Here is a 22059-nt window from a genome sequence, read left to right as displayed (position 1 = left end):
CACTTTGTAAATCTGTCATACTTCAGTACGTTCATCGTGTTTTTAGCTTCGACAAACAGCCAGCGAGCCACATTTTAAAACACAGACACATTTTATGATTAAAAACCAGACAGGGTTTTGTTAAAATTGTTACATGTAAAGAAACAACATTGGTAGACAAAATTCAAAAAATATAAAATAAATAAAAGTGAAAGAAACAATCGGACAAAATGTTTTTTTTTTGTCAGCTTCCAAACATTTCTCCACAGTCTCCATTGACAATATTCACATTTGACATCAATACTGTTGATAAATGAACACAAAGTAACTGTTAATAGGTGACATTTTCAATACGTCTAAATGAGTGTACAAGTGTGCATGTTCACAAACGCATGCAGGTGTTTACAGATTAACTGGCAAAATGATCCATGAATTTAAAAATAAAAAAGAATTCTTTCTTTTGTGTGTGTTGACCTGCGGGTTGCGTAAATGCTTAATAAACCGAGGTCGGGGGGAGGGGAGCGATCTGCAATCTGATTGGTTGGTTAATTTGCGTTGAAAGCTAGCTATTCTTCATCTACTTTTAAGTTAGATCGGCATGACAGAGATACAAAAATAACAAAGAGACGGATCATGTGAGTAGGGAATATGTCTAGTTGAAGACCAACTGTTCCACACAAGAAATCTACACCTACATACCACAGAGCCATGCCTTCCCTCTGCTCCCCCCACCATGCATCACATACACTTTGCACCAACACAGAGGTCAGACAAAATCCAGTACAGAACATCATAATCTCTAGAACGACGCATGCTCTCGTGTTTTCACGTGCCCGAACAACGGCATATACTCTTTTTTTTGTTTTTGCAGATTTGTATAAATTGCACATTATCTGTGGACTAACTAGTGCAGGTGAAAGTAAAAAGTCAGGATCAAAAGTTCATCTTTTTTATGTTTTTAAAAACAGGTGCTTGATGCAAATGTTCAGAAAAAAAAAAAAAAAAAAAAATCACACTGCAAAGTTCAGCTAGGTCAGTGGTTCCCAAACTTTTTGGGTTGCGGTCACTCGTCTGTAACCTCCTGCAGACGTAAAGCTTTCCAAACTAGCTTTTAGCAGATAGTAATGTTTTTAACCATCTTTCTTTTAAGTGTTAGGATGCTAACCTCTCACTTACTAGCACTAAGAGCAGCCGAGGCTGATGGGAATGTCGCTACTTTTGCAGGGATTTGCTGATAAATTACTGAATACGTTAAAATTCATGCGCTACATGAAAAATCATAGCATCACCAGAGTCATGAGGGTTCATCCTCTGGGCAACAAGAGCGCCTGTGCAACATGTCAAAGCTGCTGAGATATTTCAGTCTGGTGAGCCGCCTGACTGACACAGAGCCATGACGCTATCACGGCTGATGGAAATCAATTATTAGAGGAAAAGCTGAAGAAATAAGCAGAAATATGTTGTAGTTTTTCTCGTTAGCTTCCTTCTGACCTTTGCCGGGAGTTCTGACTCCCCCTACAGTTTGGGAACCACTGAACTGCACAACCGAGGTGAAGATCAAACTGGGTTCACAAAGGTGACGGGTACATAAGTGCTTTAAAAGGTCGATTACACACATCTAAAAGTTGAATCGTTAGAGGTGGCTTCAGCATGCAACTCAAGAAAAGAAAGAAGCCAAACGATGGCGAGTTAATAGTCAAATCGATTTCTGATAACAAGAGCACTGCTGGAGTTTTACTAAGATAAAAGCAGAGGAGGGAAACCTGCTTTGACTGGTCTTCCCGCTGCCGACTGCTCCCTGCTTCCCTCCCGTTAGGTAGCGCTGTAAACACCACGCCGACCACCGCCAGCGCTTACAGCAGATTCAGACACAATTTTGAACCTCCAGGAGTGTAAGGGATCGTGGGTGGATTTAGCACAAAAGCGATGGCACAAAGAAAGCAGCTGGTACTCATTTTCAGTTTGTCGGTATGTGTCATAAAACTTGAAATAATGCAGGGGACGATGGATTTGTTTGGCTTGCCTCTCACTGAAACACTAACAATAGAAAACAAGCTAAAGACCGCATTATACATTATACCTCAGGTAGGTGCCTCCTGGATTTTTTAAGGTATGAGAGGCACCTTATGATAAGAGGGGAGAACAACTGTGCACAACACAGGTCAAAGGCACAACACTGGACACAGACGAAGGGAAACAACACCCAAGGTGCTTTGCAAAGGCCCAGAGAACAACGAGGGAGGAAAAGTGCTCCTCAATGAGACGTTTTGGGCGTTTTTAGCAGCACACCGTCTGCTCACGACTCCGATCGGCAGAATAAAACTGCACAACACACAGTCGAGAGGAGAGGAAAAAAAAACAACGAAGAAGAAGAAGTCACATCAAAGTCTGAGCTCTGAGGCCTGACTGAACACGGTCAGGGAGCAGGACAACAGCAAAAGGTACAGTTTTTTTTTTTTTCTCGTTAAATGCATTCTTTTTGTTCATGCTTGATATAACATAACGGCATCAAATATGTTCTTTATACAAAGGATGGCGTATCAAAGTGATCGATGCCGGTGATAAAGATCGGGGCGTCCCTCGGCTTTAAGGGACAGCGATTGAAATGTCAGTTCAGTCTGCACGATGGGCAACAACGAAATGTTTCAACCCTCCATCTGATATGTGTAAATATGGCTCAAACTTTGCATCCAGTTGCTCATATAACAAAGCTGCATTTACACCAGTAACAACATTGTAAAGTTTTTGTAGGGTCGGGCAGCAACAACACGTCTAGTAAGAAGTGTTTTCATGCAAAACTGGCAAATATTCACTGGTTTTAGTTTCATAAATGTGAAGATTTGCTGGATTTCTCTTGTTTTATTTAATTATAAGCTGAATATCTTTGGGTCGGTTGCAGGAGACAAGCGATTTGAAGACATCACTGCAGGCTCTAAGAACTTCCATCTGGCATTTTTCACTATTCTCTGACACTTTATAGGCGACACGATTAAATATTTCATTGAAAAAAAGAATCCTCATTACTGAAAACAATCATTAGGTGCAGTCCTGCAAATGATCTTTGCTGATTACATTCTAAATTCCCCAAAACATTTTCTCAGAGCCGAAGGAAAACATCTTCAAATATCTTGTTTCATCAACCAGAAAACTTGACTTCACACTTAATTCAATGATCGTTTCAGCTCTATTGTATTGCACCACTGCAGTTTGGGAAAATGCAAATTTGAAGTAGAAAAAATATACTTCTATTAATCAGTAATCATTCATTTTCACCATAACATCAGAGATGTGTGGCTGGAATCAGTATGCATGTGTTTCCATGTTGCTCCAATGTTGCTACGAGTCTTAAAAGCAGCGTTATCACATAGCAACTTAATGTCAAGTATATTTCCAGAGAAATATAACTCAGCCGAGTTGGTACCTATCTGCTGCCACAGGTTTAAAAAAACAAACAAAAAAAGTCCCATAACATCTGAAATAAAGGCTTCTTTCTCTCTGTAGCTCAGAAAACTGAAGACACGTCCCATCTGGCAGGTTCGCTTACAGTGTGGACATTTCTGTGATAATGCAGGCTCAGGTATCTCAGGGCTTTAAGCGCGAGGAGTACAATTGCGCCACAGTTGCTACAAGTGCTGCAGAACGTAAGACGAGACAGTCATTTGGGTGTTAAAGTTGAGGGCTGGCAAACAGAGGCAGCTGCAGAGTGAGTGGATATTGGCATGAGAAGGGCACAAGGCCGGGGAGGGAGGGGCGCTCCGGGGGGTTTGAGGCAGCGTACAAACTGGCCACAGTCCAATCCCCGCCACGCCACGCCACGCTTTATCTGGACAAATGGCGATGACAGTAGTTTTCCTTGTCCCTAATTACAATTTTAAGATATGCAAGAGATCAAAGTAGGATATCTAAGAGAAAACGTATCGACAGTATCTGGAGTTTTTTTTCTTTTTTTGAGGAACACTACAGAAAACGTGCAGCTGAAAAACGTGTGATATTTCAGTCATGGACAGAAAGCAGAGAGGCACTGCATACGCAAACTCACATCCATGTTACCGGTAGGGAAACCTTCAGGAAAACTGGTTATGAAAAATGATATTTTTCTCCATCGTTGAAACAGACTCACCCACCAGAATATGTAAATATATGACTATGATACAGAAATCAATAATTACACCATTTGCATTCAATTTTTCATATAATTTCATCATGTAGCCTATATAGATTTATATAGATTCCTCACATGCCTTGACAAATTGTACACAGGTGAAGTCTTTTTGAGTCATTTGTTTTCTTTAGCGCAGAAATAAAATATCCCAAATTTTCTCCCTGGAGGCCAAAAACAGTAAAAGAGGAGGAGCAGGAGGACGCTGCAGTGCAGGAGGACGACGCGGCGCCTCTGAAGACTCAAGACAGCGGAGGAGATGCTGCACCAGGCCGGTTCGGACAGAGCGATGGGACTCTGCGTCACGTCACTGCCTGCGACCGCCCCATCTCGTCCTCCGCCTCCCGGCTCGGTTTGTTGTGCCGCGACCTGCCTCGGGCGTCAGCCGAGGAGTCTGGGAGTCGGCGGGCGCCGGTGCTCGCCCCGTGAACAGATTCAGGTAAAGAGAGAGGCTCAGTCAGTGGAGATGTGTTCGTTCCTTTATGTCCCTTAAGAGTCCTGAGGAGATTTCTGCTAAGTCGACAGAGCCAAATGTATCAGAGAGAGGAAGTATCCTGTCTGTTAATAGCGAGGATGATGGCGATGAAGATGATTTATAGTAGCTCTGTGCTGGGCCTCCGTCCCCTGACAATAGTGAGGGGCTACCATCAGCACCGTAGCCCGCACCGCAGTGACACTGACCATCAAAGAGCTGCTTTGAGGAAAACCGCTCACTTGTAATCCCTTTTTAACTCCCCCTGAAGTGTTCCACAGCCGGCGGTGGAGGAGAAGAAATGAGAAGACAAGCCAGGGTTGTGTCGCAGCTCTGGAGGAGATGGGGGCGTCGGGGAGCCCCCGCTGTGGAAAGGCACACCAGAGGAGGAGGGAAGGGGGTCGATGATGGCGACGAGGACGATGATGATGATGATGTTGGCGGTGATGGTAGGAAGGTGGAAGGGGGGTAAAACTCAAGGATCTTGATGAAAACTGGAGCAAATGTTCATGTTATTGTTTTGTTTTTGTTGATTAAGTGTTATTTAGCTCAGGATCTGCTTCGCCTCACATCCGCGAGCCTCGCTCCTGAAGGATCTGGGAGGACAAAACGAAAAATAGATCAGTGAAAAACAAACAAGTCACTTCAGAATTTCAAACTGAAGCCGACTTATTTCCAGGTTTTGTGATTAAAGGATAAAACCGGAGCGATGAAGAAATCCTTTGATTCGTTTATCAAGGAAAACGTCCAGATTGTTAAAGGATAATTCTGGTGTTTTAATCCTGCTCACCTTGGCCTTCTCAGTGGGCTCGATGACGATGCCGTTGGTGGAGTTGTTGAGTTCCCGGGAAACTACACATAGAAACTCCGCCTGGTCTTCGTTGCCGTAGTTATAAGAAGAGCCGATGCTTATGAGCTGAGGCGAAAGACGGGAAATTGTAAGGTTTGTAATTGTAAATCTTGACTCTTAGATTTGTCTTTCTTGGCTCCAGCTCCTCAAATGTGGGCTTTTTTTCTCTGACTTGCATCATTATAAACTGAATATATTTGGGTTTTAGATTGTTGGTCCCAGTAGTCACCAAAGTGCATAACTGCAACTAATTATTATTTCCATTAATTCACTTAAACATTAAATGATTACAGAAAAGATCTCTATATAGTGATACAACTGTAAGAGCATTTTTGTTTAACCAGTTATAGAGCTCTCTTCAAAGCCACCAGACTCCATTGGCAAAAACAGTAATTTTACACAGGAATTGCTGGACCTCCGCTGCCTGGTTCAGTTAGTTTGTTTGTATTATTGTGTGACTTTAGTATTTTAAAGGGTTAGTTCAGATGCATCACAATGTTTGTCTAGCACACAATAACACAAAAAACTAAAACCCATCGTGGCAACAGTAGACAAAGCATCTGCCATGCTCTGCAAAATAAAATTACCATTTTTGTCAATGGAGTCTGGTGGTTTTGAAGAGAGCGATATAACGGCAGTTTCTGGTTAAACAAAAAGGATCTTACAGGTCTGTTTCTGCAGGGATCCTTTTCATAATATCATCAGAATACAATCTGTATTTGATCTGGCACAATTACCCCAAAGGTTTTGTATCTACCAGTTATTTTGAACCCAAAACGTGTGAAAAATTAGGACCGAGGTTTTGAAAATACAGGAACTATCCTTTAAATACAACCATGATACATTTTTTTGCAAACTGACTGATTCTGACTTTTCATAATAAAGATATTGGAATTCAATCGTTTGTTTTAGGTCCATCTCCAAACAGCAGCTTTGAAAACGACTGAAGCATAAACTAAAACATGACAAGAGGGAGGAGGGAAAAAAAAGCTGCATTTTCTGCACCTGCTCAAATTTCCAACCGTCCGACATGGTTGAGACCATCTGTGTGAGTTCCTCCTCTTGGCACTGTAGTACTCGATACACATGCTTCACGGGGCCCTGAGGGACACGACAAGAGCACACACACGTATAAAAACACCAATAATCTGCACACACACACAAACAAAAAGCTGTTTTTTTTTTGTTGTTGATATTTGTACAAGGAGAAAGTCTGGTACACAGATTTATCCACCATTTCTATTCTCAGGCGTCTGACCTGCACCCATTGTTCTGTTTTTTCTGTACCTGAGACGTCCGGTTCTCGTTGTCCCGTATCCTCTCTTTCACCAGCCTCACCAGAGACGCAATGTTGTAGAACTCGGCTTCCTCCAGAACACCTTAAACGATAAAAAAAAAAGGAGCATTAGACATCATCTTCTGGCCTCTACACACTTTAAACTCACTGACAGAAAGCCGGTTTACCTTCCTCCGCCAGGTTTTTATCCATGATCAGTTTTCCGTGCCGGAGGTAATTCAGGATGGGGCCGAAGTACGTGGGGTCCCTGTCGATCAGGTAGGCTCCTGTCTCGTCCTGTGGGGACGCACAAAGAGTTGAGCCTTGTGAGGACGACTTGTTTGGCGTCACCAAGGAGAAGAACGAGTTCATTACCGCCAAAACTGAGAAATTACAGCATGATCGATACATCGAACGTGCCAATATCAGTTTAGCTCATCAGAAATATGTTTGTAAAGTAATAAAACAACAGAAAACCAAAGATACGTGTGGGTTTAGGTGGACAAACGTTGTGACTGTGACGCTGTAAAATGTCTAAAATAATCAAATCTATTGAGCGATCAATTATTGATATCTGTCTCTGCCTCAAAATCTGTGGTGAGCGTTGGTTTGTCCTCACTGTTACACTGTGGACACGTACAGAAAATAGAGAAAATTACTTTAAAATAAAGCCTCTGCTTTTTAAATCAAGGTGTACTCAGAGGTTTGTCTTTGTTTCAGGCGGCAGCGATTAATCAACTAATCAACTAATAAATTAATTGCCAACTATTAAGATAAATGATTAATCACATTTCTCTGATTCCAGCTTCTTAAATGTAAATATTTTCTGGTTTATTGATATTAAACTGAATATCTTTGGAACTGTGGACGACGCTCTGATGGATATTTTACTAACTAAACGATCAATCGAGATCTAGAAAATAATCGACAGATGAACTCATAATGGAATGATCGTTAGTTATATAGTTTTATTAATTGATTTTGGACTTATTTTTGATGTCTATCGATATCAGAGTTAACTCATCATAACCATATGACCCAGTTTAAACTGGAGCAACGCTTGAAAACCAGTCATGATGAACAAAAACAGGACCGATATTTCCGTTTTATGCTACTTCACCACATACCAGGGGGGAAATATTGCACTTATTTGATTGATAAGGTCACTAGTTACTTTGCAAATTAACATTACACATTCAGAACTCTGGAGAAACACATCAATCAATAGAAAAATAAGATCATTACTTGCAGTTTCCATATATTTGCATGATATATTGGAAAATATAACTAATGTTATGAAAGTGAATGTAACTCTATTACCCTGCTCACTTGTCAACATTTGACAAAGGTAATCAATTTTATTAAAGCATAAATGGTGAAATCTGCCTTTAAGATCATAAAATCTAAACACTACTTAAATATTTCTATTTCACGGTACTGTATAGTTGCACTACACTATATTTCAGAGTTAAATACTGAACTTTAAACCATTTATGTGACAGATATGGTCACTAGTTACTTGGATAATCTGATTAATCTGTGATAAAAGTGACCATCAGTGGCAACGTGATACTGGAAACTAACATTACTAATATCATAGTAGTGAATGCAAACATAAAACATATTATTATTTGGACAGATGGATTTGTTCATTTAACAGATAATTAATAATATTAAAAAGTCAAACCTTCCTTTAATAACATAAAATAGAAATATTACTTAAATACTTCTGTTTTATTCACATTACTACATTAATTAGACAGATTTGGCCACTAGTATAGAATATTAGTGAGTGTTTGCAATAACAGTGATCAATACTGACAGTGGAAAAGATCATATTATCATCGGGACAAATTGATTAGTCCATTTGACACAGATAATCAGCCAAACTTGCCTTTAAGATCATAAAATGGAAATATTCCTTGAATCTATTTAATGGTATCATACAGCTGAACATCACTACAGTCTGAGTCAAACAGAGTTAAAATGTCTTTTACTACATTTATTAGACAGATATGGTCACTAGTTACTTTTCAATTAACACTGGACATTAACAGTAATGTAAATGTAATAAATTTACGTTAAGCCGATTCATCTATAATAACAGTGATCATTAGCGGCAGTCTGACGCTGGAAAATATCATCACTAATATAATAATAGTGAATGCAACCAAATCGTCCAGCTCTAAGTGGATATTATCATTGGGACAGACGGATTTGTCCTTTTGACACAGATAATACACAATATTAAAAGTCAAACTCGGCTTTAAGATCATAAAATGCGAATATTACTTAAATATTTCTATATTATGGCACTATAAAGTTGTGCAACACCACATTTCAGAGGGAAGTGCTGAACTTTACTACATTTATTTGACAGAAATGGTCACTAGTTACTTTCCAAATTAAGATTTTACATTAATAATGGAAACATTACTTAAATATTTCTATATTATGGCACCATACAGTTGAACTACACTACAGTTAGAGTTAAATACTGTCTGTTACTACATTTATTTGACAGATATGGCCACTAAGTACTTTCCAAATTAAGATTTTGCATTACTAACATTAGATAAACAGATTAATTTATAACACTAGTGATCATTAGTGGCAGTCTTATATTGCAGAATATCATTACTGATATTATAACAGTGAATTTAACCATATCTACCAGCTCTAACAGCCAAACTCGCCATTAAGATCATAAAATGTGAATATTACTTAAATATTTCTATATTATGGCACTATAAAGTTGTACAACACCACATTTCAGAGGGAAGTGCTGAACTTTACTACATTTATTTGACAGATTTGGTCACTAATTACTTTCCAAATTAAGATTTTGCATTAATAACATTAGATAAACAGATTAATTTATAACACTAGTGATCATTAGTAACAGTCTTATATTGCAGAGGATCATTACTGATTCTATAACAGTGAATTTAACCATATCTAAACAAATAAAACACATTATTATTCTGATTATGGGACAAATATAATATGATCTATAAACAGGAACACTTTCAGGCTGCAGACACTCATTGAGCTCGGTTTTTCCCTGGAGGGTACTGACTGAAACTACAAATAAATCTAATTTCTGGGGCTCACTTTGTCGGAGTCCAGGTCTGGGTCCTCCTGGCACAGCCGGAACAGGAACGATTTCGGGTCCCTGCACAGCGTCTGTTTGGTCGTGATGAAGTAGGTCCCGCCGACGTTGAGACGGACCCAGCGGGAGCCCGGCTTGTCCCCCGGTTCGGACGGGGAGCTGGGGTTGCTCTTCACCGGGAACCCGAACACGGACCGTCCGCTACCACCACCACCACCGCCGCCGCCGCCGCCGCTCGACACCCCGCCGGGACTGAGCGGGCTGCTCCGCGGAGGAACCATGAGAGTGGGCGAAGCCAGGCGCACAGAGCCGCCCCGGACGTCGCGGTGCTCGGGCGGCTCTATGGTGCCAGCACCGCTCGGCTCCACAACATGCAGCTCAGCCATGTTCTCTTCGTCCGACAGACACACACACACACACACACACAACCGCACGATTAGCTCACGCAACACTGCGGGGAAACAATTTCTCTCGGCCGATTTGTAAACAGAGCGAGGATGTTTTTCTCCGACGGGGTGGCTGGCATCAGGGCGTTGCTGCTCGCGCTCGACCGCCTCTCTGCCTCCCGGCGCCGAAGATTAAGACACAAATATGACAATCAAAGGCTGCGGGGTGTCTGCAGCATCGCCTTTAATCGTTTCTTCACGAGATAAATTGCTCATTCTCGTCTATTCAAACGTTAATCAGAGAAAGGCAATTCTTCCGGGTTGTAACGTGATTACTGTTTACTTCCGCCGTGTCATCGTTTTTCAAAATAAAAGCCGGCACTGTGGTGTTTGGTTAGTGGAGTTTTTAATCTGAAATATTTTGTAATTTAAATCAACATGAACAAAACTGAATAATTAGAAATTATGCAACGTGGCCTTTGATGCTTTTAAAAATGGAAATACTTGTGATTATCACTGGACTAATAATGTAATTTGATATATATATAAGAAGTGCAGTCACATGCAGAATATAGACTGGAGAGATGGAAAAAATCAGGCAGCAACTGACCAACACATCTTGTTAGTTTGTAGAAGATTTTGAGGTGAATCCTTCCTCTGTCTCGTCCTCGTATCATTAACACATATACTTATATAAGTCAGGAGGAAAATATGAAAGCCAATATCATTAGTTGGTTTTCAAATACAAGGAATTTGGTATTATGGTGCATAACAATAAACATAGTAAGAAATTACAATAGAAATATATTCTAAAAATGAAAAAAGCTCTACAGTGTCTGAAATGAAGAGGATGGGATGTGCAAAATACTGACCAAGGAATGTGAAGAAGTTCACAGTATAAAGAATAAAGATTATGTGCAGAGATTATAATCCAGAGCATGAAACTTTACATGCAGAGTCCACGGAGCAGGATGAGTCTCTTGTTATTACTGTTTTATGCTCAGCAGGCTCTTACCATCACTTTTACTTATAGCTCCAGTTATTCTCCACATAATCGGATGGATGTGACTTGTATTTTTGCATTTATTTTAATATCATTGTAACATTTTTTCAGTAATATCAGAATTCAACTTTTGCAATTGTTTCTTCGTCTTCCTCTTATTATCTTCTCTTAGTAAGATAGGGTTGGGGTTCATAAAGGGGGCGGTTGATTGTAATGTCCGTGCTCTTGGCACTGAAATCCTAATGTTTTTACACCAATAAAAAGTGAATTAAAACAAAACACAAACTGCTCTTGTTGAAAAAAACATAAAAAACAATATTATACAATAAATATCCTTCACTAAAGTTGATGTTAATACAATAAAAGTTATGTAATGCAGTGTACTAAGTGTAGCTGCAGCGCCGTGTTCGGCCTGTGGGGGGCAGTGTTACGTCATCACTACATGGATTACAGTCAGCGAAGAAGAAGAGTTTGACTGCTGGTGGGCGCGTTTGCTGCTCCGGTGTTTGATGTTGTTGTTTTACACTGGACACGACCGACAGGTGCGCTGCTGACACCTGGGTTCGCCCTGTGATAAGGTTTATGATCACTGAGTTACATTTGTATAGCCGTTTGGTGGGTGATTTGTTTATTTTGTGCTAAGCTAGCTACGCAGTTAGCATCCGCATAGTTCATTTTAAACGGGGCTGGCTGTTTAGCTAGTTAGCAAGCTAGCATCAAATAACAGTTAGCTCAGTATGTAAAGCATGTGAGATAAAAAGGAGTGATCACTCTTTAAAGATAAACCCCGAATTGTTGTTTGCATTCAGCTCCGCTGTGGGTGCTTGTTGTCAGACTGAGCCAGAAGCTCAGATGTTTACATCAGCTGTAAATGTGGCTAAGCTCTCCTGATTCAAACTGTCCTGTAATTTCAGCCGCCTGAGCCATGAGTGAGTTCAGGATCCACCATGATGTGAACGAGCTGCTCAGCCTGCTTCACGTCCGAGGAGGTGATGGAGCAGAGGGCTACATAGACCTCCTGCAGAAACACAGGACTCCTTATGTCACAACCACAGTCTCTGCTCACAGTGCCAAGGTGGGTGTCACACACTCAGGGAGGCTGTAAGACAACATCTCCATCCTGCTTGCTGTTCTGGTTTTGGACAGGCAACAAAATGGTTTTCACCAGATGTGTCTGCAACAGCTGGCAGCCGAAAGCAAGGCTCTGTTCAGAGTTTAAGTTAAAACCGTATGAGCACGCATAAATCAGAAGCAGAGATTTCACCTACTTCAAAAGTAAGTAAGGTAGATAGATAGATAGCCAGACTGGGAAACTGTATCAGGGTCATCATAACATACATAAGAAAGAACATTTGTAGTAAAGTGAGCCCTAGAAAGAGAAGAGTGTATGAGTGAATGAATACTGATGGATGTGTCACTCTTATATTTTAAAATAGAGGCAGAAATATATCATTCTGTTGTAGTAGGGGCACACTCAACCTACAAAAACAAAATAATGTTCTTTAATTGACAAGCACTGATGATGACGAGTGTGGTGAACATCTCGACCGTGTTGACCACTAGTCACGTTAAATGTCTGTCAATGAGAGATCATTATTGTGTTTTTAAGGGTCGAGTTGAGGTTTTGTTTTTGTCTGGTTGTGTGTTCATCCAGCAGCTTGATCAGAGTTGGAGCCCTAATAAAGAGATGAATACGTAGCAACATATAAAACAGCCACTGAAAAAAGAACAGTTGGAAGCCGGTTTGACACTTGTGCACTACTATGACAATGATTTGTGACACCCCTTGTGGACATGAATGCATTTCTAACTGTAGATATTCTCTTAATTGGCTGCTTTGTCATTTTCAGGTCAAATTAGCCGAGTTCTCTAAAACTCCTGAGGACTTCCTGAGAAAGTACGAGGAGCTCAAATCCAAAAATGTCCGAAACCTCGACCCTCTGGTCTACCTGCTCTCCAAACTGTGCGAGGATAAAGAGGTAATACGTAGTTTTCAAGCAGACAATGATATGTTTTTGTGCATTATTACGTATAAGTCAGTTCATTTCACCCACTTGTTTTCATCTCTTAACAATGACAGTGGTGTTAACAGACAAGTCAGACTGAAACATACACTTCATGCTGTACAGTTTGCCTCACAAAACATAAAAAAAGTTAATGTCGCTGATGTAAATAGAAGATTAAAGCATCAAGATGTATATTCATTATTGTCAGGTCCATAGATTTCCTCCATGTTTCAAAAACGTAACTTCTTCATTGAACTTAGTTAGTAAAACCTTCTCACAGCTTTGTTGTGATACTTTCCTAGATGCTCCAGTTTCTGCAGCAGAATGCCAAAGAGAGGTCCGAGTCGTCGGCGAACACGACGTCAACCACGACTACCAGTTACAGTCTCCCTCAGACCAGCTCCAAGATGTCCATGCAGGAACTGGACGAGCTGCGAAAGAAGCTCGGCAACGTGACGGCCAGCTCCAACGCTCCTCTGGTGAGCACTTCCTACTCAGATTCAGTGGCTCAGAAGGTTAAGTTACACCTACGAAACTGGTTTTTAAGACTTGATGAGCAGATCTCAAACAAAACCCTGTGAGGATGGGATTCATTTTATAATTATGAAATGAATTATTTAATAATTCCCATGCTGATCAGTGATTTTTTTTTTTGAATGCTTATATAGTTTGCTTGCCCCAACTTCCCTGGTTATCATCTCTTTTTCTGCTGTTTTTACCACAATTTATGTCCCATCTGCATCCACAAAGCTCACGAGGGCGGTGAGAGAAAGTTTGTTGGCCAGAAAACCAAAACAGTGAACTGAAAGAGGTTCTGTGAAGCTGCAGAGAACCGCAGAGGTGGTGGAAAAGGCGACTTCTTCCATATCACACGCTGATTAGAGCAGCAGAATACACGATGTATACAGAAACAACTCCTATAACTCTCCACGGGTTAAAATGCAGTCTGGAACCTTCTTTATCAGAGGTGCTTGTCAGACGGTCAGACGGCTCCGGAAAACCTCCTCCCACTGCAGCTTTCTGATATCAGAGTTGGGAGGCTGTGTAACTTTCTGAAAGCGACAATCTGACATTTAAACCCCTCGTCCCGCCCTGATAGATCAGCTGTAAGCAGGGTTTTAACTTCTCTGTGGCTCTTTCTTGTTTTCTATTTGTTACACAACTACTTTTACAATCTATCACTTCTGTATATCTTCTATCTACTACTATAGGTAGTGTGTATATGTAGTTTTACATCACTGTAACAGAATATATCACAGTACACAAATATTTCTGTAAATTCAATGAAGAAATAGTTTAAAATAACCATATCGTATGTGATTATATTTAATGATTTTCTTCTTTTATTTGCAGCCTCCATACAAACACAAACAGCTGCCAAATGAGAACAATAATTTCAAGTGTTGCAGTATTTAAGGTTAAAAGGGTGCAGATGAGTCCCGGCCTGACTTTGTGCCTCCTCCTGCTGCTCTTTCACTCTCCTCCTCCACGTCTGCACAAATCACATTTTGTGAGATTAGCTCCCGCAGTGGAAACAAATCCTACAGATGGACACATTTCTACCGTCACATGGAATAAAATGCCATATCAGCCAAACTTATTTACAACCAAGTTCAGCACTGTGAATCCAGGAGAGAACAGGCACTCACTCAGCCTTCCAGTTTGTGTTTTGTGGGTGAACCTACTGTGGAGTTACAGTTGAAGATAAATGTCACCCTGTATCTAACACTGCTTGTAATTTATTGGTGATTTGCTGGTGTGATTTCTGCCTGCAGCCTGCCGAAGTGACGCGGAAGATGCTGAGGGACAAACACAACAAGAAGAACCCCACCCAGCCCAACCCCGTGTTTCCTAACTGGGTGTACGACCGTCCTGCTCTTCTCGGAGACTTCATCACCAGCCCCACCCCTCCAGGAGATCCAGCTGTGGCCATCGGTAAAGCCAGTAGATTTACATATTTGTTGCTGCTCCATGCTGAGAGACATGAGCTCAGGATGTTCCTTTAATACTGGATCATCATCATCATCATCATCATCATCATCCATAAAATACAGCTGTGCACTCCAGCAAATACCTTTATAAAGTCCAGATGTGTTTGTAACCGTGCTACCTGTGCAGGGACGATGCCCCTGGCTGCTCAGGAACAAGCTCTGGTGGAGGATCTGCTGTTTGTCCTGGTTGGCGTCGATGGGCGAGACATCACGGCTCAGCCTGTGCTGGGGAGGCAGAACCGCTCCTTCATCGTGGACTCAACGCTGGACATGTCTGTCAAAGAGCTGGTTAACAGGATCCTACCAGTTGCGTCATATTACTCCACTATAACACGGTGAGGGTGTAAAAATGTCGGAGGGGTTGAATCAACCTTTTCAATACTGGAGATTAGATGGTGGTTTTGTGTTTGTCCCTCAGCTTCATCGAGGAGAAATCGTCCTTTGAGTACGGCCAGGTGAACCACGCGCTGACGGCGGCGATGAGGACCCTGATGAAGGAGTATCTGATCCTGGTCACTCAGCTGGAGCACCTCCAGCGGCAGGGCCTGCTGTCCCTGCAGAAGCTCTGGTTTTACATCCAGCCCACCATGAGGACCATGGAGATACTCGCCTCGATTGGTGAGAGTCTGAACACGACTTTTTACGCAGAGATCAGGCAGCGCCGCAAAGAAAACTACACTAAACCGGGCGACAACGGCGTAACGCTCTAGTGTGTGACTGTAGATAACATGTTGGCTTTCTAGAAGCAAGTGTAGCACAGTAGCTGCTCATCCTTTCTACACAGAAGTCGATTCAGCTCTGTTACTACTCTGCTGCCGGCTCACAGGTGGAACAAAAGTAGATTTTCACAGACCTCAAGGTGGAATAAAGAGCAGTGTGAAAGGGGCTTTTGGCATTTCTTTCTTTTCACATTCTTTTTTATTGGTTTTAAAACCATTGCATTGTGGCGTTTGACTTTTCTAATCAGACTGATTACATACTCACATTGAGAACAACGTGGAGCAAAACTGCTCATTTTAACCACTTGAGGGCGATCTGAACTAGAGGGAAGTACAGCACCAGCTGGAAGAGGTATTCAGATCCTTTTTATAAGTAGAAGTAGCAATACTACACTATAAAAATACTCTTTTACAAGTAGAAATACTGCATTCAAAAGTATTATGAGCAAAATGTACTGTAAGGAAAATCTCATTCTTCAGACCATTGACTGTCATATTATTATACATGACGGGAGTAGATTGTTAATACTGATACATCAAGGTGTAAACAGCATTTCACTATTGTAGCTGCTCAAGGTGAAGCTGGTTTTACCTTCTTTAACTACAGATTAGTGCAGTGATTCTCAGAGTGGGGTCACTTTAGATAGCCGGTACTGTTCTCACATGAAAATGACTGCTTCCACTGTTTTCACAGCGTCCTCGGTGGACAAAGGAGAGTGCATGGGCGGGTCGACACTGAGTCTTCTTCACGATCGAACCTTCAACTACACCGGTGACAGCCAGGCTCAGGAGCTGTGCCTCTACCTCACTAAAGCAGCCAGCGTCCCTTACTTTGAAATCCTGGAGAAGTGGATCTACAGGGGCATCATCAAGGATCCATACAGGTAGAGTTTGGACTCGTGCTGGGAAACACCAAAACACACTCACACCGCTGTATCAGCTTTGTTTTTGCGTCCTCACAGTGAGTTCATGGTGGAAGAGCATGAGCTGCAGAAAGAGAAGATTCAGGAGGACTACAACGATAAATACTGGGATCAGAGATACACCATTGTTCAACATCGGATTCCCTCCTTTCTGCAGAAAATGGCAGACAAAATATTAAGCACAGGTAAAAACACAAATGTAAACTATCATAAGAGCCTCTCTTGGATAAGAGGTTTTATTCCCTTCTCTGTCATTGTGCAGGGAAATACCTCAACGTGGTTCGGGAGTGCGGCCGCGATGTGACGTGTCCTGATGCTAAGGAGGTCCTGTACACGCTGAAGGAGAGAGCTTATGTGGAGCAGATAGAGAAATCTTACAACTACGCCAGCAAAGTCCTGTTGGCCTTCCTCATGGAGGAGAAGGAGCTGGTTTCACGCCTGAGGTAGATGGATTTATGTGTATCTGGATATATTTTTATGGCCGTTCTGACCCACAATCCACCTGCACAGCAGAAGAGTGGTAATGTGGACTGATGACAGATGACAGATGACTGCCTGCAGGACGTTGAGACACCAGTTGCATGAAAATATATTCAACAACAACAAAAAAAGGGGGTGTGTTCCTGGTGATGAACATGAGCTGAACCTCCGACAGTGTGTGCCAGCGATGTGCTGGTTGCAGTTATTGGTTGCAGACATCCTGATTGATAGCAGGTGGACTGTGGGCAGATGAAATACCTGCATTCCAGGTATATGAAGTGAACTGTTCTAGAATAAAGCAGCCGTCCTGCTGATGAATCCTGAACTCCACCAGAGATGTCTAAAAAAAATGTATTACAGGAGCCAAAAATGTGACGAATAGCGTTTAAGGCAACAATCATTATTAACATCATTAGTCAAATTTTGCACTGTTACAGATGTGAGTAAGAGGCTCAAAGTTTAAGGCCTGATGTTATGATGAAACATGTCCCAACACCATGAATACTGCATGTGGTACTGTAGTAAAAAGAAAATGTATGCAGTTGTTAGTTGCTATGATGATAATACTAATACTACTCCTAATAATAATAACAGTAATAATCATAATAGTATATTCAAGCTCTTTTCAGGTAACCAAAGGACGGTTTACATACAGAAAAACGTTCCTTAACTTTCTCTAACTAAACTATATGTGCCTGTGTTGTCTTCATTAGATCCATCAAGCACTACTTTTTGATGGACAAAGGCGATTTCTTCGTGCACTTCATGGACCTGACGGAGGAGGAGCTGAAGAAGCCAGTGGACGACATTGTTCCTCCGCGACTAGAGGCCCTCCTGGAGCTGGCTCTGAGGATGAGCACGGCCAACACAGACCCCTTCAAAGACGACCTCAAGGTGGGTGGACGTGAGAGCGTAGAGCTCTTCTTCTGCATTCTATATTTAGTTAGTTAACCTACATGTTCTTTGTCCTGCCTGGCACACATTAGTCATTTTGGCAGGAATGTATCACAAAGTTTATTCCTCAAACTACAAACTCTTAGGAAACTAGGAAACCTAAAAAAAAAAAATGTCGGACACGGAAAAAAGTGGATGAAATCTCAGGAAAAGGACGTTAAGATGGAAATAACAAGAAAATAAAAAGTAGTAGTAGTCTTCCTTCGCTTCATAAAGTTTCCTCTCGTCTTCCCACAGATCGACCTGATGCCTCATGACGTCATCACTCAGCTGCTGCGCGTCCTGGCCATCGAGACCAAACAGGAGAAGGCCATCATCAACGCAGACCCGGCAGACGCCGCCCTCAGCGGGCTGGAGGCCTTCTCCTTCGACTACATCGTCAAATGGCCGCTCTCGCTCATCATCAACAGGTTTGATTTGATGTTATTTAAAGGGTTGTTTCTCAGATATTTCAGCATGAAACAGAAAATGTGCAGTTTTAACCTGAAGTGAGGAATTTTATAGGTGAAGCACTGTAATTTCACCAGTTTGTGGGTGAAGGAGATGCATTTTTTTATTTTAAAGATGTCGTACGGTGGAAAGCAGGTGTTTTCTGTGACAGTAGCCATGTATCTCTTATTTCATTTGCCTTCTCTTCCCAGGAAAGCTCTTACGAGGTACCAGATGTTGTTCAGACACATGTTTTACTGCAAACACGTCGAGCGGCTGCTGTGTAACGTGTGGATCAGCAACAAAGATTTCAAGCAGTACCCCCTGCGTTCCCCCAAGTGGTGAGTCGATGTTTGAGTTTGATGCAAACTTATTGAAAAAAGCAAAGCGAAATGTCCTCACGATCTGCTCGAACTACACGTGTGCAGGTTTGCCGCAGCGTTCGCCCTCAGGCAGCGCATGCTCAACTTTGTGCAGAACATCCAGTACTACATGATGTTTGAGGTGATGGAGCCCACCTGGCACGTCATGGAGAACAACCTGAAGACGGTGAGTGGATGAGCTCGTCTTTTGTCTAACGATACTCAGGTTTCAGAGAAAATGTGAGTTTGTCATTTGAAACTTTTCAAGCTGAGGAAAAAGCTAAAATTTGAATTTACTTCTTGAAAAATGCATCTTTTTTCCAGTGTTTCATCTTCACAATCTCTCATGTAAACTAAAAATCTTTTAAAGTTTGTTTTCTCCTGGCGTCTCACTCCAGATAATAATCCTGATCAGAAGATACCAAATTTAATATAAACATAAATCATGATGTTAAGGGCTTTGAGAGAATGGGAATTCTGGTTTAGCTACTATGAAAGTGCTTGAAAAAGCTGTAGGAATCCTGGCTAGTGTGCGTTTTTGTGCTGATCGTCTGTCTTCTCCTTCTCCAGGCGTCAAACATTGACGACGTGCTCTGCCATCACACCAGTTTCCTGGACAACTGCCTGAAGGACTGCATGCTGACCAACCCCGAGCTGCTCAGGATCTTCTCCAAGCTCATGTTGGTGTGCGTCAAGTTCACAAACTGCATGCAGGTTTGTTGGCACAATGATGAAGAGGAAATGCTTTCTGAAAAACAACCAAAGCAGCCCCCGGGCTCTTGTCTCTGCCTTCAAATGAGCTCGTGGTTACAACAGAACACCAAAAGACTCCTCTGTGTCAGCGTCTAGACGCCACAGAGATGAACAATTTAGCGTTAGCTAGGGAGCGGGTAGCGTTAATGCAGGACATGTGAGGCCAAAGGGATCAACATCTTCCTCAGACGTTAGAATACTTAGAAAAACTGTGTACGACAAACTGCAGTATATAGATTTACCACCCACTGAGTATTCAGACATTTTTTAACAAAACAACAGATGAACTTTTCTCTTCTGGGGTTTTGAACAGGACGTTCATACTGACTCTTATTGTGAAAATGGAAAACATGACCCCACCTGAAGGCCCCATAGATCTGTTGTATCCACTAAATGTTTATCTGAAGATGTTTCTTTTCTATCTTGACTGTCGCAGCGCTTCATTCAGAGCATGAGGCTCTCTCTGGAACAGGGGACGATGGATGGACCTCCAGCTCAGGGCGAAGATGCTGAGGAGGCAGAGCGGAAGAGGGCGACCACTAAGGTATTCCCAAAACACTCATCAGCATCAATATTCAGCCAAGTAGTCTGCGTCCTATTTACCAAGTGGCGTACGATAATACTGCAGCTTTTAGGCGTGTTGTAACGCGTTTGTGCTCTTTCAGTTTTTAGCCGAGCACGTGGACGCCCACCAGTCAGACGTCGGCTTTGAAGCGTCGCTCAGCAAGTTTGACAGTAACTTCAGCATGCTGCTGCTCGACCTGCTGGACAAACTGAGCATCTACAGCACCAACGACTGCGAGCACAGCATGATCAGCATCATCTACAGGTAAATCCGTTCACACCACACAGGCCAGAGGCGTGTTTTTTCAAATACTTGAACCTGTGTTCTCATTTCTTTAATTTCCTGGCTTCCAACCATTGTTTTCCATTTATTTCTATATGAAAATCACTCAGGATGGACTGAGCTACTGTACATAATCCAGCTCCGTTCAGCTTTAATGAGCATTTTAGCATCTTTTAGCCCATTGTTTTGGTTATATGTCGACAAATTCCTCTCTTATCAACCTGCAGCAGTAAAAAACATCTCTAGCATGTGTAGATGCGCCGCTGTTTGCCAACATATTCACCATAACCACGCCATAAAGCGAGAATATGTCAGATGACGTGTTCTCGACTTGTTCTGCTGCCCCCAAGTGGCCAAACAATCAATTAATCCGGCTTTAAAAGTGACGACACAGATGGCAGAAATGACGGAAAGACACGTTTTATGAGCCGTTTTTCAGTGAAAGCATTCAAATTGTTATCGGTAGAGCTGCAGAGCTTCCGTTTATTTATTCAGACCAGACTCGATAACCTCGATAACTCCGCTCTTGTGATCTCACAGGCTGGATTTCAATGGTTTCTACACCGAGCGGCTGGAGAGGATGGCCATAGAGCGCAGCCAGAAGGCAGCAGCGTAGCATGTTATGTCTCTGTGTGTGTTCGCTCCAACACCACCCGCCCAGATGATCTCCATCCAGGCCTCGGCTGTGTTGTGTTATTATGACCTGTATGAAATGTAGAGTTCCAGTCTGATGCAGCTTCATTTCAGTGCTTCACATGTACATTTTAAGAAACGATGTGCTCTCTGAAAATAAAGGTCACAGCACTCCTTATTGGTAACTTATTGTACCTGTACAATGAAAATGTACTGTATGTTTGTATTCAATAAAACATGATTTACTGAATGGATTTAGGCTCTTGACTGCTGCCTGAACTAACAGGTGAGCCTCCGGGAACGTTCCCTGAAGGTTGTTTTCGTAAAAACGTTCCCTGAGGGTTAATTTTTATTAAACTTTACAGAACCTTTACAAATGTTCCCTGAAGGCTCCCAGAAGTTTTTATTTTTATTTTTATTTTTATAAAACCTTTACAGGAACTTAAGGGAACGTTCTGAGGGTTACTTTTGTAAAAACATTATTAAACAAATTTAAGGAAAGTTCCCTAAAGTTTATTTTTGTAAATCTTTACAGAAACCTTAGGGAACGTTCCCCGAGTGTTCTCAGAGGTTTATATTTGTAAAACATTTAGAGAAACTTTGAAGGTTTTCAGGATAAAAACCTTAATGTTCCCCAAACTGAAAACTTGACTGTTCCCTTGTTCTTACTTGTAGAAACCACCTGTTGAATTATTTGAGCTAAATTATACCTTTTTGTTTAAGGT

General features: G+C 41.7%; 2 protein-coding genes across 3 annotated transcripts; one reads left to right on the top strand and one right to left on the bottom strand.

The window, feature by feature from the left end:
- Window positions 1-4567: 4567 nt before the first annotated feature.
- Window positions 4568-10557, bottom strand: kctd2 (potassium channel tetramerization domain containing 2). Its single transcript, XM_070851954.1, has 6 exons — window positions 9851-10557; window positions 6925-7033; window positions 6748-6839; window positions 6466-6561; window positions 5401-5526; window positions 4568-5206 (listed from the first exon to the last, which is right to left on the bottom strand). The coding sequence occupies exons 1-6, from the start codon at window positions 10232-10234 to the stop codon at window positions 5177-5179; spliced, it is 837 nt and encodes a 278-aa protein (XP_070708055.1). The 5' UTR covers window positions 10235-10557; the 3' UTR covers window positions 4568-5176.
- Window positions 10558-11706: 1149 nt separating this feature from the next.
- Window positions 11707-21566, top strand: tubgcp2 (tubulin gamma complex component 2). 2 transcript variants are annotated; one of them, XM_070851952.1, is made up of 18 exons: window positions 11707-11779; window positions 12152-12312; window positions 13088-13216; window positions 13546-13722; window positions 15019-15178; window positions 15362-15569; window positions 15653-15852; window positions 16648-16837; window positions 16916-17061; window positions 17139-17319; window positions 18070-18250; window positions 18548-18720; window positions 18952-19080; window positions 19168-19288; window positions 19672-19815; window positions 20291-20398; window positions 20520-20683; window positions 21242-21566. In XM_070851952.1, the coding sequence occupies exons 2-18, from the start codon at window positions 12163-12165 to the stop codon at window positions 21315-21317; spliced, it is 2637 nt and encodes an 878-aa protein (XP_070708053.1). In that variant the 5' UTR covers window positions 11707-11779; window positions 12152-12162; the 3' UTR covers window positions 21318-21566. The 2 variants fall into 2 exon arrangements, with proteins under 2 accessions (XP_070708053.1, XP_070708054.1); XM_070851953.1 differs by having other exon boundaries at window positions 11723-11815.
- The last annotated feature ends 493 nt before the right edge of the window (window positions 21567-22059 follow it).

This window comes from Pempheris klunzingeri, chromosome 20, assembly GCF_042242105.1.
Source record: "Pempheris klunzingeri isolate RE-2024b chromosome 20, fPemKlu1.hap1, whole genome shotgun sequence".
Taxonomy (NCBI): Eukaryota; Metazoa; Chordata; class Actinopteri; order Acropomatiformes; family Pempheridae; genus Pempheris; species Pempheris klunzingeri.
This window is presented reverse-complemented; position numbering and strand designations above follow the sequence as displayed.